Here is an 18,260-nt window from a genome sequence, read left to right as displayed (position 1 = left end):
GGGAGGGGGAGGAGGGAGGAGAGAGGAGGGGAAAGTACTTTATCTGTTATGCTACCCTCCTGGCACAAGGGAGAACTGAAACGATCGCAAAGGTTTTCCAAAGTTTCTGTCTGTGACGGCCCAGAGAAGTCTTCCCTCAAAAATTGAAGAAGAAGCCCCTTTAACCAGGCAAGTCAAAAAAACAAGACGGCCTTGGAGAAAGGGAGAACCAATAAGGCCATTTTCCTATGTGGCTGGGAGCTCATGTAGAGACCAGGTGACACCACAAGCAGCCAGACAACATGTGGCCATAATCCACCGATGTACCATCCGGACCCCAGGATAACTAGCTTTGATGTCTTAAAGGCAGAGAGATAAGGGTGTCTTTTCTTTGCTTTTCCTTATGCTTTCACAGAATAAAGCTGTCTTGGAAACAGGACAAAGAATGATATGAGTATAATTTTAATTCCTTTAAAGAGAACTGTGACTTCTCTCCAAGTTCCCTTCTCCTGGCAGTGCAGCCAGCACTATCGGTGAATAGATGGGCGCACAAAGGCTGAAGGGCATCCCTTCTCCCCCAATCCCCTGGGCTGCACACCCACATTGGCCTGGCTGAGGCTGCCACTGCCTCAAGTCAGTCACACTTACAGGGATGCCTTTAGTGGAACTCTCTTCCTCGGAACCATGTGGAGTCCACCTGACTCCAGGTGTTACTTTTAAGGTATCCAGAAGACATTTAGATTTGCTCTCAGAACCTAGACCAAGAGGAAGAAATAACAAAGAAAGCTCAGCTGATCTTCCCACGCAGCAGCTTTCTCCACTAGGTAGCCTTGTTCAACGCCAGTGTGCTCAGCCCCCATCCTTGGTTCCAGCTCTGTAACAGTCCCCACTGCTACCTAGGGACAGCTCCTTGAGCTCCTCAAGGGCAGGGCTATCCTCATTAGTCTCCAGACCAGAGTACCCAATAACCCAGATGACTCAATAATTAATGTGGAAGCTCAAGAGTGTGAGTATACGGTGGGAAAGGGCGGTGAAGACAATCTAGGAGAGTTCCGACTGAGGCAGAGGGCAAGGGAAGGGTATGAAAAGATGTGAATGGAGCCTAAGTGCTGGAATCAGATATGGGTTAGGATTACAAATACTGAGGTTATGTCCAAGCAAAGAGACAGCTAATTTGTATGCATTAGCTCATTTTAACCCCTTAGCCTGGTGTGGTGGCTCAAGCCTGTAATCCCAGCCATTCAGGAGGCTACGGTGGGAGGATTTCTTGAGCCCAGGAGGTCAAGGCTGCAGTGAGCTATGATGGTGCCACTGCACTCGAGCATAGGAAACAGGGTGATATATGATATGAGATATATATTATCATTATTCCCCATTTTTTGAGTGAGGAAATGGAGGCTTAGATAGGTCCTGCTGTAAGGTAGTGTGGAGGCCCTCAGGGGATGGGGAGCTGGGGCTCCTCCCTGCCACTCCAAGGTTCCAAGAGTTAGCATGGTATGGCAGTGACCACCATGGACTCTGGAGTAGACTTGCCTGGATTCAAATCCTGCCCATACCCCTTCATAGCCATGTGGCCTCAGGCAAATTACTGAGTCTCTATGCTTCTCCATTTCTTCATCTGTGTTGATAATGAAATGCTGGTAAGGATATGGAGTAAAGGGAACCCTAGTACACTGTTGGTGGGAATGTAAATTCGTACAGCCTCTATAAAGAACAGTATGGAGGTTCCTCAGAAAACTAAAAACACAGCTACATATGATCCAGCAACCCCACTGCTGGGTATATATTCAAGTTCCCTTCAAAAGAAAGGAATTCAGAATGCTGAAGAGATATCTGCACTCCCATGTTTACTGCAGCCCTGTTCATAAGAGCCAAGATTTGGAAGCAACCTAAGTGTCCATCAACAGATGAATGGATACAGAACTTGTGGTACGTATACACAATATTCAGCCATAGAAAAGAACAAGATCCTATTACTTACAACACGGATGGAACTAGAGGACATCATGTTAAGTGAAATAAGCCAGGCACAGAAAGACAAGCTTCACATATTCTTGTTTGTGGGAGCTAAAGATGAAAACAATTGAACTTACGGAGCTGGAGAGTAGAAGGGTGGTTACTAGAGGCTGGGAAGGGTAGTTGTGGGGTGGGGAAGTGTTGGGGAGAGAAAGAGGGGATGATTAATGGGCACAAAAATACAGTCAGAGTGATCGTATAGAATATAATCTGGTATTTGATAACAGGGTGACTATAGTCAACAATAATTTATTGTACGTTTAAAAATAACTAAAAGAATTGGATGTTTGTAACACAAAGAAATGATAAATGCTTGAGATAATGGACACTTCATTACCCTGACATGATTTTTATGCATTGTATGCCCATATCAAAATAGCTCATGTAGCCCATATACATCTAATACACACCCGTAAAAATAAATTTAAAAAGTAGGACTTTTAAAAGTAGGTAATTCAAAAAAAAGAAAAAAATACCAAAAATAAAATGGTGATAATGATAGCAGTAGTTACCACATAGAACTTCTGAAGATTAAATAAGTCAATACTATATACATCAGGTGTTGGCCCATCACATGTTTTATAAATAAAGTTTTATTAGAACACAGCCATGTTCATTAATTTACATATCATCTATGGTTGTTTATGTGATACCACAGAGGAGCTGAACAGTTGCGCCACAGACCATATGGCCCACAAGGCCTCCAATACATACTTATTACCTGGTTCTTTACAGAAAAAGTTTGCTGACCCCATCTGCATGAAGTGCTTATAGTGGTAGTACAGAGAAGTGTCATAAGGGCTATTAATATTATTAAGCATTTGCCCCGAGTCCCTCCATCAATGTCCCCCACTCTGAGATAAGCTGACTGCCTGACATGCTATTTGCCTTCTCATTTCACCCAATTTTGAATTCATGGTTACACTGGACTATCTCGCACTAAACATTTATTCATTCAGTCACTTTTTGTAAATTATTTCTTTGCTAGGAACCTACATAGGCAGACACTGATAAGGAAACAAAAATGCGGCACAGTGGGCCCAAATTCCCTACCCCCTGGAGCTCCAGCCCATTCTCCATCCTCAGCCCTGCAATGCCCCATCAACCTCTTTCTCCCCCTATCCCTCTCCCACCCATTCCCAGCTCCAGAGCAGTGCCCGATGGAAACACACCTTCCAGGTGGCACCCACAGACCTGTGTCCTTTATCAGATCTCATCAGCGCCTCTCTGAAGCCTTCCTGGCCCTCCCAAGCTCATCTGTATTCTACCTGGATAAGTTGGCAGGCCCAAATCATCTGGGGATGTGGTATATAAGGCCATTTGTAGTTTGGGAAAACATATTATGTTAGTTCGATGGTCTAAACTGTAATCACATCATCACATTTACTGACTAGTCTCTCTTAAATCACTGCCCTCCTGCCCTTTATGTGACATTTGGCACTTCCTTCTTGAAACTCCCTGATCCCTTGGCCCTAGGGTTCTGTATTTGTTGGTTCTACTCCCAGCTCTGAACCACACCTCTCGGAGGTTCCTTGTTAGCATCCCACTCCAGCAGGATTTCCCAAGGCTGGGTCAGCCTTCTGCCCTTTGTGCTTGACTCAGCTCAAGAACTTCTCATTGGAAAGGATTCTCCTCATTAGAAAGGCTGCCTATTGCTACCTCAACTGCATTCCCAAATGCAGGTGGGTGTGCCCACTGCATGGAGCGATGGGGCTTGTCATCTCAGACTCACACTTCTCTGCCCCACGCTTCCCCCTTCCTGACCATCCTCCTTGCTCATAAAGACAGGTACAAAGAGGCCAGGCGCACTGGCTCACGCTTAATCCCAGCACTTTAGGAGGCCAAGGTGGGCAGATCACTGGAGGTCAGGAGTTCAAGACCTGGCCAACAAGGCGAAACCCCATCTCTACTAAAATTACAAAAATTAGCCAAGTGCAGTGGCATGCGCCTACAGTCCCAGCTACTCAGGAGGCTGAGGCAGGAGAATCACTTGAACCTGGGAGGCGGAAGCTGGAGTGAGCTGAGATCACACCTTTGCACTCCAGCCTGGGTGACAGAGCAAGGCTCCATCTCAAAACACAAAAACTAAAGAAACAAAGACAAGTACAAGGAGCACAAACACTTGTGAATGATCCTCCAGTGGCCCCTCGAGCTTGGCTGCACAGCCAACAGACAACAGTTTAGATTGAGCTTGGAATTTAGAAGCATTTTCAAGTGAGGAGTGAGCCTGGACTTTGCCCAGCCCCACCCTCCATGGCGTAAGGGTACTCTGAGGAAAGGGGAGAAACCTGACACCACCCTGGATCGGCTACAGAACAGAAATGCCAATGAGTATTTAGAAAATGTGGCTCACCCTGGTGGTGACTTTTAGCTACCAAAGGTCAGCATCATTCTAGCGGTGCCCCACTTTCCCACAAATGCTCATCCACAGCTGCCTTTGTGTGAAGTTATATCTCCAAGGCTGACAAAAGGCATGTGACACACTGCTGGCTGCCTACTGCCCAAAGCCGGGAGGGCTGTGGCTGGGGCACATGTTGTGAGAGGCGCACAGGGCAATCCCCTCCCACCTGGCAGCAAGGCCAGCCCTGGCCCCGTCCATGGAGGAAGCAGATGAGACAGGCTTCCTGGAATCAGGTACTCCAGGCACACCCCAGGTACACCCCAGGTGCCTGGACCACACACAGACAGGCATCCTAGAGTCTGGCTTGAAAAATGCAGCCTTCAGGCTGTTGGGACTCATGGCCTGATCAGGGCAACAGAAGAGGGTGAGCAGTAGGGGAGCCCAGAGAGGAGATCCAAGAAAAGTAGGTAGAATTGGGGAAGTGGAATACCCCTGCCCTTCCCCGAACAACTGAGCCAGTCAGCTCTGGAAGTACTTAATGGATCAGGAAGCCAAGAGTTTCACTGTTTCGCAGTGAAACCTACCAAAGTGAACTTCATGCAGAAACATCAATAAATAAAAGAGTGTATAGAATACCTGTTCTGATCGAAGCAGAGACTATTGGGTTTGCTGATCCACAGGCCTCTGGCAGCTCTTCTGGCTAGTCCTGTAATATTGGGGTTCACGGTGCCCTCAGCTCCCCTGAGAGGACGTTTCTCCAGGTGTTTGGTCTCCTGCCCTCTCAAGAATGAGAGAGGGGACCATGGTGCAGTGTGCAGTAAATGCCGGACTTAAGTGTTTGTAGAAAGTGATTCATTTAAAGAGAGAGAAACAGGAGAAGGAGAGAGAAAGAGACAGCTAACTCTCACACTGAGTGAGAGAATCCAGAAAGATGGAATCCAGGAGAGAAAAGCAACTTCCTCACTGAGTGAAAGGGAATAGAGAGATGGAATTTAGGAGGGGAAGACAGGCTTCCACGAGAGAGTGTGGAAGGGGACCCCAGGTGGGAAATCCACGAGAGAGAAAGATGGCTTCCAGGAAGGGAGTGTTCATGGAAGGGGACCCAAACATGGAGTCCGAAGGGGTGTGGAAGAAGGGGACTTTTAACCTGGGAGGAACCCCCACCTTCTCTAAGACCCCTGGCCAATGAAAGGAGTTGCTTAGAACTTCCGCTGGAGTGACTGACTCTTAGTTTCTTCCTGCACCCGTGAAATTCAAACATAAACTGTTAAATCTCCCGGATGCAGAGAGATGGGAGGGAGGCATGGTGCTGGGAAGTTCTTGTCCTTAAAACTATGCCCCCCTGTGGACCCAGAAAGAGAACACATTCCCTCAGTCCTAGGGGATCCACAGTTTGTTTTTTCAAGATAACAATAATAATAATGATAATAACAAAACATGACATGTACGAGTAATTTCCAGCCTACACTTTACAGACAATATCATACACAGTTCCACACTAACCCTGTGGCAATACTGCTACCATCATCATATTCCCGATGAAGAGTCCAAGGCCTCAAGCTGTTAAACAACTTTCCCCAAATCACACAGCTAGTGCGTGGGCACAGGGATTTGAATACAGACTTTCCGACTCCAAAGCCAATGCTCCTCACAGCTGGCAGAAAATGCACCACATCCCAGCCAACACCAACCAGGAGGGCTTGATGGCAGGCAGTACAGCTTACTGGTTAGAGACCAGCTCCGGAGCCAGACTGCTGGGGTTCAACCCCTTCTGCCATTCACTTACCTGTGTCATCCCTTCCTCATCTAGAAAATGGGACAGTATGGGAAGCCAAGGCAGGCAGATTGTCTGAGCTCCGGAGTTCAAGACCAGCAACATGGTGAAACCCCGTCTCTCCTAAATATACAAAAATTACCTAGGCATGGTGGCACACGCCTGTAATCCCAGCACTTTGGGAGGCCGAGGCGGGTGGATCATGAGGTCAAGAGATCGAGACCATCCTGGTCAACATGGTGAAACCCTGTCTCTACTAAAAATACAAAAAATTAGCTAGGCATGGTGGTGCATGCCTGTAGTCCCAGCTACTCAGGAGGCTGAGGCAGGAGAATTGCCTGAACCCAGGAGGCGGAGGTTGCGGTGAGCCGAGATCGCACCATTGCACTCCAGCCTGGGTAACAAGAGTGAAATTCCGTCTCAAAAAAAAAAAGAGGTGGGGGGAGGGACAATAATAGTACCTGCTACAAAGGCTTAGAGTTAAGATTTAATGGGTTAATCCACATAAATTATTATCACACAGTTCCTGGCAAATAAATAAGCACTTAACCACCATGCATGTCCACCCTGTCCTCCTAGCCAGCTTCATTCAGTGCGGGTCACATGCAGAGGCCTGCGCCTTATTCTATAATGGGAGTGGGGCAGAGTGGGTTACCAGACAGCTCCTGCCCCAAGAAGTTTTCAGTCAAGGTAGGGATCATGTGTATGCACAAAACTATAGCAGCAGCTCTCTGAGCAGTCAGGGCTGCAGATGCCCTGCTAAGAATCTGCTCTGGAGCATGATAAAAATGCTGGCTTGGACACCTTACCCCAGAGGAAAAGACCTCTGTTTGGGGGACCCATTTGTTAGAATAGTTTAGCCTTCCTTGATACTTCCACTTCAGTATCATGATCTCTCAGTAGCAACTAGAATCTGATTTTCTAGCAAATTCCCAGGCTAGATTCTACAGCTCATGACAGTGTGAGGAGCACCAGTCAGGTCATCATGGCAGCTTCTAGGTCACCTTCTCCTATCTCTTGGAGCCCCGGGCTGGCACTGGACCTGCTCTCTTCTATTTGTACCCATCTCTGGGTGAGCATGTCCCAGCTCCTGACCTTATCATTTATGGCTGACGATGCCCTGATTTCTATCTGCAATATGGACCTCTCCCCTGAGCCCCAGACGTGCTCTACTGTTCAGTCCATGCCACCACATTTAATAGGCATCATAAACTTAACACATCCAATCCCCACCTACCTCCTCCTCCCATAGCCTTCCTCCATCTCAGTGAAACAGTATCACCAATCACAGTGTCACGTGGACGAAAAATTTTGGAGTGATCCTTGGCGCCTTTCTTATTCTCCATCTCACAACACCAAATCCCGTAAGTTCTTCCTTCCCAACATATCCCCCATCTCCTCCTTGCCTCTGTCAGCATAACCACCCTGGCCTAAGCTGCCACCATCTCCCCAGTGGTTATAGCATCAGTCTCCTAGCTGGTCTCTTGCTCTGCTTTGCTCCTTTACAGTCCACTCACAACCCAGCAGCCAGAGTGATCCTTTTAAAAACAGAAGCTATCTCTGCTGCTCCTCAGCTCCAATGGCCCCATTGCACTCAGGGTAGATGCCAGTGTCCTTGGAGGTCAGGGCCCCCCATTTTTCTGCTCCTCTATTCTCTGTGTCCTCACTTCCTAGTGCCTTCCCCCTTTTCCACTCATTCTGGCAACACCTTGCTTCTTCTTGAACAGCAGAAGAGACTTCTGCTTGCTTTCCCCTGCCTGGAATACTCTTCATCCTGATATCTGAAGGGCTTGTTCCTTCACTTTAGGAATCTGTTCAAATGTTACCTCACATGGGAGGTCTTTGCTGACCACCCTACATAGAAAACACAACATCCCTGGCAGACCCATCTTCTGCTGCATTTTTCTCTGGTGCACTTACTACTGCCTAACATATTACTTGTTCATGTCTTTACTCTCTGTCTTCCCCTATCAGAATAGAGTATAAGCTCCATCACAGCAAGGACTGTTTCTTTGAGTACTGAGGTCTCAACACATAAAACAGTGCACATGGCTGGGATTGGTTGCTCACGCCTGTAAATCCCGGCACTTTGGAAGGCCAAGGCTGGCAGATCACTTGAGGTCTGGAGTTTGAGACCAGCCTGGCCAACATGGTGAAACCCCGTCCCTAATAAAAATACGAAAATTAGCCAGGCATGGTGGCACAGGCCTGTAATCCCAGCTACTTAGGAAGCTGAGGCACAAGAATCGCTTGAACCAGGGAAGCGGAGGTTACAGTGAGACGAGATCACACCACTGCACTCCAGCCTGGATGACACAGCAGGACTCTGTCTCAAAAACAAAACAAAAAACAGTGCACATGATAGGTGTTTAGTAAATACTTACAGAACGACTGTAACAGCTATTCTCCAGAAAGCAAAATAGCCTCTCTTCTGCTAAGCATGGTTCTCACTGCCTAAACCTTTTCATTTCACCTGTTTTTAAGCCCTGAAATTTTATCGGTCCCAGTTGGAGAGGGCAAAGCTGGCTTATGATGGAAAACTTGGGGTGGGAGTTGGGGAGTCACTGTAAGGGGCGGGGGTACAGTGTAGCCACCTGAGGCTGGAAGCAGTGATTCTCTCTGTTACAGTAATGTGAGCCAGCCTCTGGGGAGGTGGTAAGTGGGAAGCTTTAGCCCAAGGGAAGCAGGCACCTGGGAAAGAGGGGAAACGCTGAGAAAAATGTATAAAGGTAGACCAGTCAACCATCCAGTGCAACCAACATTTATGGGGCCTTTGCTTAGGTGCCACACATTGTACAAGGTGCCAGAGATCTCAAATCCCATTTGCCAGAGTCCTTTACCAGAGACTTCATCATGCCAACACGATAACACAGCACAAAGCCAGTTTTTCCCTCTCAGCTCACTCTGTCCAATGTTGATTTTAAACCTTTCTCTCCTCTGCAAACCTTGACTACTCCCTCGAATCTTACCAGGAAACTCTACGTCCTACTGCACAGCAAAAAAACAGAAATCATCAGACCACACCACCTCTACTTCCTGCTACCACACTGCGAATCTTCCTGCATGGGGCCCCTGCTCTGCTGCTTCCCTGCCAGGGTGGCGGCAGAGATGACCTCTGAATTAGGCCAGTCTCCTCACCTGCCCTCCACCTCTCCTGGATTCCCGGTCCTTTTGCCACTCCTCATATGAACAGAGAACCTTCCCCGCTTACAGTCTTCCCCCTAAGGCTGAGTCTCCCTTTCCTCAAGCTGTTGTCTCTGCTGGAAACATCTTTTCCTCTCTGCCCACTTCTTGCTGAGCTAAACTCATCCAAGCCCAGATGAAGCCTCACTAATGCAGCTAAGCCTCTGTGTGCCTCCTCCATTAAGTTAGGGTCCCCCTCCCTTATGACATGCCCTTTAACCACCTGTACCGCTCTTTAACAGGACTTGCTGGGAATGTAATTAATTGTTTATGTCATTCCTCAGCACGGAGAAAGCAGTGGGATTGTGGCTTACGTTTTTCAAGGTGCTAATGCAGAGCAAGCACTCAAATATCTGAGTCAATTAATAGCTGCCACTTGGGGTGCCCATAATGCGCTAGATGCCATAGGAGCTATACATGGGTTGTTCCACTTAATCCACACAGCAGCCTCATGTTTACAGGTACTCACTGTAGTATTCATCTTCGTATTTTACAGACCGGGAACCCAAAGCTCGGAGGGTGACACAATGTGTTTGAGGTACCACAGCTGGCAACTGCTGGGTAGGGATTCAGGCTTGTCTACCATCAAAGCCACCACATCACACTCACGTCTTACTCTCCACAGCTCACTCACTGCTTTACATAAAGGAAGTGCTCAATTTTAGGGATGGATGGAATGACCAACTACATCCTTTCCTTTGGTCTGCAGTCACCATTGAGACCTACAAGCAAGAATTACAATTCCTCTTTTCTCAATGAGGAAAATGGAGTTTGAGGGGTTCGAAGGGCCACACAGCGGTAGGAGGCCATGCTAGGCTGAAGCCCAGGTCTTCTGGTTCTTTGTCTAGGGCAATTTTCTCTACAACATAACTATAGTTAGGCACTGAGAGGGCAGAACAGGTGAGATTATGAAGAAAAGCTGGCAGAAACAAGTTAACACAGCAAGCCTGAGACTGCTATCTTAAAGTGCTACTCACAAGGATGGCCCCTGGCTGGTGTCTGGAACACGGATTTCAGAAAGGCTCCCACCACCTTAACTGCTAAGAGTGGCTCACTGTGTTTAAATTGTCTGGGTAAACAATGTGTTTTGTTTTGTTTGGTTTTTGGTTTTTTGAGGGGCGGGGAGTTGAGACAGAGTCTCACTCTGTCGCCCAATCTCGGCTCACTGCAACCTCTGCCTCCCAGGTTCAAGCAATTCTCCTGCCTCAGCCTCCCAAGTAGCTAGAACTACAATTGCGTGCCACCAAGTCCAGCTAATTGTTTGTATTTTTAGTAGAGACAGGGTTTTACCATGTTAGCCAGGATGGTCTTGATCTCCTGACACTGTGATCCACCCACTTCGGCCTCCTGAAGTGCTGGAATTACAGGTGTGAGCCACCACACCCATCCAATGTGTTTTACATGGAACACCTGTTTTTCTTCTGGAGCCTAGAATTTTGACATGTGTTAGATGAAGGTATCTACATGACCAGCCCTCAATAAAAACCCTGGGCACTGAGTCTCCAAGGGCCTTCCCTGGTAGACAGTGCTTCATACCTGCTGTCACAATGCACTGCTGGAGAAATTCAGCACATCCTGTGTGATTCCCCCTCAGCAGTCCTTTCTAAGATTTTTGGAAGCTTGCTCCTCGTCCCCCCTGAACTTTACCTCATAAGCCTTTTCTCTTTGCTCATTTTGCTTTGTATTCTTTTACCATAATGAATCATAGCTGTATTACCATCTGCTGGGCACTGACTTCTCTAAGTCCTCCTAGCAAATCACTGAACCTGGGAATGGTCCTGGGGACCCCCAACGCAGAAGCCTAACAAGAGACGAATTTTGAATTTGTTTTGGAAAGAGTGGCAGGGGTTTGGATTAATGGATTCGAACAGGAGGCAATCTAGGCAGGAGAAATGATGTAAGAAAAGGTAGGTGTAGCCAAGTCAGGTCTAGAAAGGCCTACAGCTATTTAGGCTGGGTATGGTGGCTTGTACCTGCAATCCCAGCACTTTGGGAGGTTGAGGCAGCCAGATCACTTGAGGCCAAGAGTTGAGATCAGCCTGGCCAACACGGTGAAATCCTGTCTCTACTAAAAATACAAAAATTAGCCAGGCCTGGTGGCAGGTGCTTGTAATCCCAGCTACGAAGGAGGCTGAGGTGAGAGAATCACTTGAACCTGGGAGGCGGTGGTTACAGTGAGCTGAGATCGCACCACTGCACTCCAGCCTGAGAAACAGAGCAAGGCCCTGTCTCAAAACAAAACAAGAAAAAAAGAAGGACCTAGAGCTATTTAACAAGGCTTGAACAGAATTGATGATGAGAAAATCTAGCACTGCTGTTACGAGGTAGAAGCAATGAGGGCTAAAGAGGTCCACTTGTTAGAAAGATCCAGTGTAAGCGAAGTGAAAAGGAACTACTTAAAGTCATACATAGGCCCTATGGGAACTGTTAGTATCAAGGAAGTGAGGAAAGAACTTTGTCTCTGGCTGTCCACAGCTAACACCTGGCAATAGCTATCTCTAAGGAAGGTCTGGGGGAATGGTACAGAAAATTTGAGGCAATAGCCCAAAGTATTGGTTTCTGAAATAAAACACCTTAACATAAGGAAATCGGTCTGCTCCCAAATAATCTACTTCCCATTCATTAAGGGTGCCGAAAATCTTCTTCATCTTTTTATTCCTCCTACCTATATCCCTCTCACTCCCTAGTGTGTTATTCCTGGAATAACTTCACCCAATGTTTTAATCACTTCTTTGATTCTGCATCTGCTTAGCATGTAAGCCTTTGCTTTATATTAAATTATTCTGCCTTTAACCCAGGGAGGCATGGTTAAGTTTTCCTAGGTTGCATCATAGTTTTCAATACAACTTCTCCCTGAGAAATCCTAAAATCATGAAGACAGAAGAGGGACCTTCATGGCCGCTGCTTGGCTTAGCCCCACCCACCTGCCTCCATCCTCCAGGGCCAAGGACCTCCCTAACAGAAGCCTCAGAACACAGCCTGGCTGTTCTAAGCCATCCACCTTAGAATGGGAGAACAGAAAGGGCTCTGGGTGGTGGCTTTGCATCAAGTCAACCTCATCCTGCTGCACCTTCACACTGGATCCCACTAAAGTAACTGGTCTGCTCCTGGTGACCTGTATTTTTGTTTCCCAAATCTGTTTTATTTCTTCCTGTGTTGGTTCTCTGCCTCCAAAGCTGCCGCTTGCTCTACCCACAAGTCCTGAAAACCAGAATCCTGCCATTGAAACCTGGACCATGGGGCCCCAGCCTCTGAGGCTGCCTACCCTCCCTGCCTGCCAAGGACTCATCCCAGCTTATCCCCACCATACCCTGTCCCAGCCCAGCTTCCCTACCCTGGCCCCTGAGGTCTACCTGGTCCAGAGACTGCAAAGAGGCAGCAATAGGCTAGTTTAAATGATGGTCTACTCTAACATACAACAGTTATTCTGCTGGTTTTTCATTTAAATGTGAATGCCTTTAGGCTAGGCATGCATTTTCCAGCTCCCCAGAAACCCCACAATGCTCTGTAGCTATTAACCACATAGAAGGAGAAAACCAGTTTTACTGAATATCTGCCAGACTCCAGGATCTGTGTATATATTGACCATTTAATCTTTCTAGTAACCCCAAGTGGCAGATATTACTATTTCTAGTTACCAGTGGGAACACAGACACTATGAAAGTTGGGCAACTTGCCCAGATTATACAGCTACAACCAGCAAATCATAAATCCAGATTTGAACCCAGGCCCACCAGATTCTGAAGTCCACACTGTTTCCACCACACCATTAGGGAAGGTAGCAGATCTTGACTAGGCTATGTATTAGGGAGGCTCCTCTGCAGCCACGTGGCAAGGCAAACTGAATACAGATGGACCTGGGGCAGGAAAATGAGTCAATGGATAATTAACGTTGCCCAGGAAAGAGTCCCTGTGGCCCTGAACTGGGAATAGACAGTAGGTCAGGACTGGCTGAGGGGGACAGGATAAAGGTAACTGAGGAACAGCAGCAATCTCTGCAACAGAACACAGAGAAAGAGGCAGCCTGGGACGAATGTCTGAGGTGCTCCTGAAACATCATGGCGAAGATTCCGAATACTGCAAATCAGAGTAGCCAAGAAGAAAACTGGGTGAGGGATGGAAATTTGACTAGCCTTTCCTTAAGAGTGTTGGTTTAAGTCTTGGGAATGGAAAAGGGCTCTAAGGAGAGAAGCTCAGGGAATCGAAATCCAGCCGAGGGCCCAGCCTTGGCCCCACCTGCACTTGCAGGACAGAGGAGGACAAGAAGCTGGAGGTCAAGGAAGGGAACGCTGGTGGGGACAGGGTGGCAGCCTCCAAGGAGATAAGCAACAGCTGCAGCGTGGGCTGGTATGGGCTGGCGACTGAGGAGTACCAAGTCCTGGAAACCTATACTGGACAATCAGAGCAGCACAGCAGGTGCACGGTGCCGAGTGAGGAGCAAGCGCAAGAGCTGGGCACTCCAGAAGCTTGTCAGTGAAAGAAAGAGAAGAGGGACTGAGGAAACGTGGAGTTTTCTTATTAACAGAAAACTCAGCTTATGGGTAAGGGAAGGAGTCTTTGGGAGGGAGGGATGGAGGGAACCTTTCTCAGAGGGAGGAAGAGAGAGCTAACTTGGGAGTGTGGGTGGAGAAGGTGCTCTCACCTTGATCTGGAGGAGAGCACTTCCTCCTTGAGAGAGAAAAAAGAAGCCATGGAAAAATTTCAGGAATGTTCTGAATTGGTAAGGAGGGAAGTTGATGGAGCCTGTGGTGTCAAGAAATGAGACATGGGGTTCTGCTGAAAGTAAGTAAGATGGCAGCTCTTGCTCCACACACATATCCTGGGAGGGCACTTACTGGGCTTTGTCACTTAATACTGGGTCTCCAAGACCTACACATCACATGGGTCCGGCACAGGGTACAGACCATTTGCATGTAAACTGCTTTTGCTACAGCACAACCCAAGCATGCACCACCGCCTGCCTCCAGGTACCAATATGCAAAACGTGCTCATCACTGTCACTGTGAACAGACTGAATTCCTGTCTGGACTAATGAGTATTTTCACTCTTATATCCTGTCTGGTCCTCAATGCCACTTTTTCACAAGGTAGGACTTGCTGGAGGCCATACGGGTCAAGGCTGCTGTGTGATCCTTCAAATAAGGCTTTCCTCTGGGCAAGGCAACAAATTCATGCTGGCCCACTCCTGGGCGGCAGCAGCAGCAGGGGCCTGCAGCTCTGAGGACTGCCTCTGCCCTGCAGCGTGCTCCCCTCTGCCCCAACACACACAGATACTCACCTGCTACACCTTTGCTGGAGCTAGAACTCCTGTTGAGAACCCCAGAAAAAGCCACAACCTGGGCAGAAAAAAAGCTCTACAGAGATTGAGTCAGCCACTGACCCCTGATCAGTGGCAAAGATGTCAGGCAGCTTTTGATGAATGTCTTGCTGGTTCTCTCATCCTCCTCCTGCCCAGAATCCTGGCTTCCTTTAGTTAAGATACTATGGGAAAAGCATAGGGATTGGAGAAAGAAGACTTGGGATTGGGGCCTACCTCATACCTACATGCTGTCAGGTCTTTCAAATCACTTCTGAGCCTCAGCTTGCAACCAGGTAAAGTGGAAGGAATGGCACATGCCTCTCCCTTCTCCTGAGGAGGTAGTGAGAAATTAATCAGATGAAATGGGCTACTTGTGAGCTGTACAGTGTTATTCTAATTTCTGGATCTAAGCAAGTCCTGCTGGGAGCTCAACCTGTCTCTCTCAAGCCTACCCAGCACTTGTCCCTGGCAGCTCAGAGCCCAAGGGAGACAGCACCCCAAATGAATTCAATTCAACTCAGCGAACATCTGTTTAGGCCTACTCTAAGCCAGGTTCCAAGACACACATGAACACAGACATGGGTCTTCCCGAGCTTGCCTGGCTGGGCAGAGCTAACAGAGTGAATGCCTGTTCCTGTGGCAGTTAGGTCAGAGTCTCCAGCTGAACTTGCTCCACGTTGCTGAGGACAGACCATAGAGGCATTATCAGAATCTGGGTCCCCACGCTGACCCCTCAGACTGAGGAGGTGGGCAAATATGGCTCTCTGCAAAGCCAGGATGAGGCGCCTGGAGCAAGGGAACCAGACACCTCCACGCTCCAGGCCTGGTCCAGTAGTGGAGCTCAGGGGGCTATCCCGATCAGTGCTTCACCCTCACAATCTGGGAGATGTAGAGAATAAGCCTGCTCAGTCTCACGAGGGCGTCATGGAGGACAAAATGAGAACAAAACGATGAGAACAATGAGAAAATGCTTTGGAAAGGAATGAACTTTACAAACAAATAATTATTTTTCCTTCAAGGTCCTCCGCAGTAAAGTTGAGCTAATCACTGAAGGTTTGTCTAAATACTGAGGTGCCTTTCCCATTGCTAGCCTAACAGGACTGACTCAGGTATCTAGCTTCCCCACTGTGCAAATCATCCCCACTAAAACAACCCAGTCCCTATCTGTAGTTAGGATGTTCAGTGGACCGTAGCTCTTTTCCACATTCTTTCCATCACCCTATTACCCAAGTTGACCGGGGACTCAGGTGATGCCTGCTGACGGAGAAAAACACCACCTTTCTACCTACGGCAACAGGCCTCAGCTCAGAGGCGCTGGGTGGCAGGAGTCACCTTCGCCATCACTTCCCCTGCTCCAGATGCTGGTGCAGGCACTTCCTCCTGCCTCTATCCAGGACCCAGGAATCTGAGAGTTGATCCGTTCTACAGAGTTACAACAAAAACAGTAACTGTAACAAAATAAAAAACATTTACAGGAGCTAGGCGTTTTCCACTTCCATTTACATTCATCGTTCCTGCAGCAATTTCTGTCTCTCTAGTTCAAATTAGAGTTAGGAATGGAAGTGTTTCCACCCAAACCATCAATTACATTAACACCCCTGTTTTCAGCTTTGTAAGTATATAAGGCAGAGCAGCTGCACTGGGATTTGAGAGGTCCTAGCCCAGCCTTTTGCTGCCTAAAATTATCTCGCACACACCCAGAACTGTTCTATTCCCAGAAATGCTTCAACTAATTTCTTTGCATCTCAGGTCTTCCAGACCCTTTTAAAATGCAAATATCTCTGGAGGAAACAATCATATTCCATTGGCCCTAGCCCAGTTCTCACACAGCACCTGCCCGGTAAATATTTACCGAATTAAATTGGTTACCAGATGCCTATCCTCACTGGCGGTGGGGTCAGAGCCCAGGGCTGTAGAGGGCGGAGGGGCAGCCCCAGCAGGGAGCCTCGCTTGTTTTCACCAACCTCAACACTCGCCTAGGGCAGCTCTGCCTGCCACAGCGAGATAACTGAGTTCTCATGAAAGCAAATCTGAAATAGCCAAATATGGAAACTTAGCAGGAGGAGACAGAACGAGCAGAGAAAGTCGGCTGGCCGGAGTGGCTCAGTGGGACCCGCAGCAAGAGTGTGGCCCCGATTATCACCCAAAATTCTCAGAACCACCAAGATCCTGCAGAAGAGGAACAAGGTGGAGATAATCTGGTACAGAGAACTCAGACTCTGCGAATTCTGTGGGTGCCTCTGGGCAACTCCTTCCAACTCTCGGAGCTTTGGTTTGCGTCAAGGCTGCTCAGAGCTCGCCTTCTGGGGGAGGGGGTTAGCTGCTTTCTAAAGGAAGACGCGCAAACGAACAGCGGGTGGAGGCTTCCATTCCTTGCAGTCTTCAAGTTTCATTCCGGAGTTGCTTTGCTTGGAAAGCCCTGCAACGGTGGAGGGGTGCCACCAGGTGCGGAAGGGGGCCAGGGGTTTGAGTGCGGGTGTGCGGGGCGTGCCTGAAGGTCCTCCCCGCCAGCGCACCCCAACGGAACCTGGCCCCTCCGGTCCTCAGCCGCCCTCTGGACCAGCTCCCCAGATCGGGATCCCCAGTCTCTGCCCTCGCCACACCTCTCTCCCGACCGCGCGCGCTCTCCTGGGGCGGTCGGCGGCCACCTGCCCCGTCGGTCTCCCGCGAGCCGGGGTCCCCCTGCCCCCCGCTGCCCAGCCGCCGCCTCGCGCCCTCCCCGCCGCCAGCAGGAGCTTTCGGTTTCAGAGTAACTCAGACGAGGCGAAAAGCGCTCGCCGCTGTCCCCACCCCGGCCCTTCCGCCGCGAGGGTGCCCGGGGCGGCGACCCGCCGGACTCACGTGGGGCTGGGCGCGCTGTCTTCGCGGGGCCGGTCTGCAGGCGCTCGGCTGATCCTGGGCTGCGGACCGCTGGGCGGCAAGGCGGGTACAGGCCTGGGGCGGGGCCGGCAGCGGGCGGGGGAGGGGGCGGCGGGAGGAGGGGGCGGAGGGGGGACGCGGGCGGGCGCAGGGGAAGGGCTGGCGCGCAGGAAACCTCCCGGGCGGAGGCCGAGGCCATCACCCAGGCGAACCTACCCGCTTCAGAACCGTTGGTACCTACAGTCCAGTCATCTGATTTCCCTCACGTGCGTTTGAATTGTGGCTGTCCTGCTCTTCCATCAGGCACGACCAGGCTCAGCCAGTTCTTTCCTGGGTTGATCCATTTGCTCAAGGCCTTCAAATCTGGCTCACATCAGTCCTTCCCGGACATTCCTTCATGGTAGCACAAAGTTGCCAGCCCTCCTCTTGCTGTTGCCCTAACACTAGCAATCTCTGAGAGTTGTAGAGCTCCCGGTTATATCAAGGGTTGGCTTCCCAAACATTTCCTGTGATCCTCAAAACAAGCTGGGGAAGGAGGCCTGGTCATCCGCATTTTACAGATGAGCTCTCTGAGGGCCAGAGCAGCAACGTGGAGCCATGTATCCAAGGTTAGACGTATTCAGCAAGCTCTGCAGCTGGAACTTGAATCTAGGTCTCTGCGCACTTCTGTTTTTTTTTCTTTCTTTCTTTTTTTCTTTCTTTTTTTTTTTTTTTTTTTTTTTTTTTTTTTGACACGGAGTCTCGCTCTGTCGCCCTGGCTGAGTGCAGTGGCGCGACCTTGGCTTGCTGTAACCTCCGCCTCCCAGGTTC

General features: G+C 49.1%; 1 protein-coding gene across 6 annotated transcripts in view; it reads right to left on the bottom strand.

Moving 5' to 3' along the window:
- The window catches only part of TRAF5 (TNF receptor associated factor 5), a 51,674-nt gene extending 33,627 nt beyond the window's left edge, over positions 1-18,047 (bottom strand). Inside the window, exons 1-2 of one of the 6 annotated variants that reach the window (XM_037737402.1) lie at positions 17,433-17,518; positions 628-734 (exon numbers count right to left, since the gene is read on the bottom strand). Coding sequence is in view for 1 of the 6 variants with exons in the window: in XM_037737401.1 (XP_037593329.1) it covers positions 17,692-17,750 (59 nt within the window). In the remaining 5 variants the exon portion in view is untranslated. Of the gene's footprint in view, positions 1-627; positions 735-13,027; positions 13,457-17,432; positions 17,519-17,691 lie in introns of those variants that run through there. The other 5 variants (XM_037737403.1, XM_037737401.1, XM_017525586.2 and 2 more) reach the window with 5 other exon arrangements.
- Between the last annotated feature and the right edge of the window lie 213 nt (positions 18,048-18,260).

This window comes from Cebus imitator, unplaced genomic scaffold (assembly GCF_001604975.1).
Source record: "Cebus imitator isolate Cc_AM_T3 unplaced genomic scaffold, Cebus_imitator-1.0 Scaffold38, whole genome shotgun sequence".
NCBI classification, from domain to species: Eukaryota; Metazoa; Chordata; class Mammalia; order Primates; family Cebidae; genus Cebus; species Cebus imitator.
Note: the sequence above shows the minus strand (reverse complement) of the source record. Positions and strands in the feature narration are given on the sequence as shown.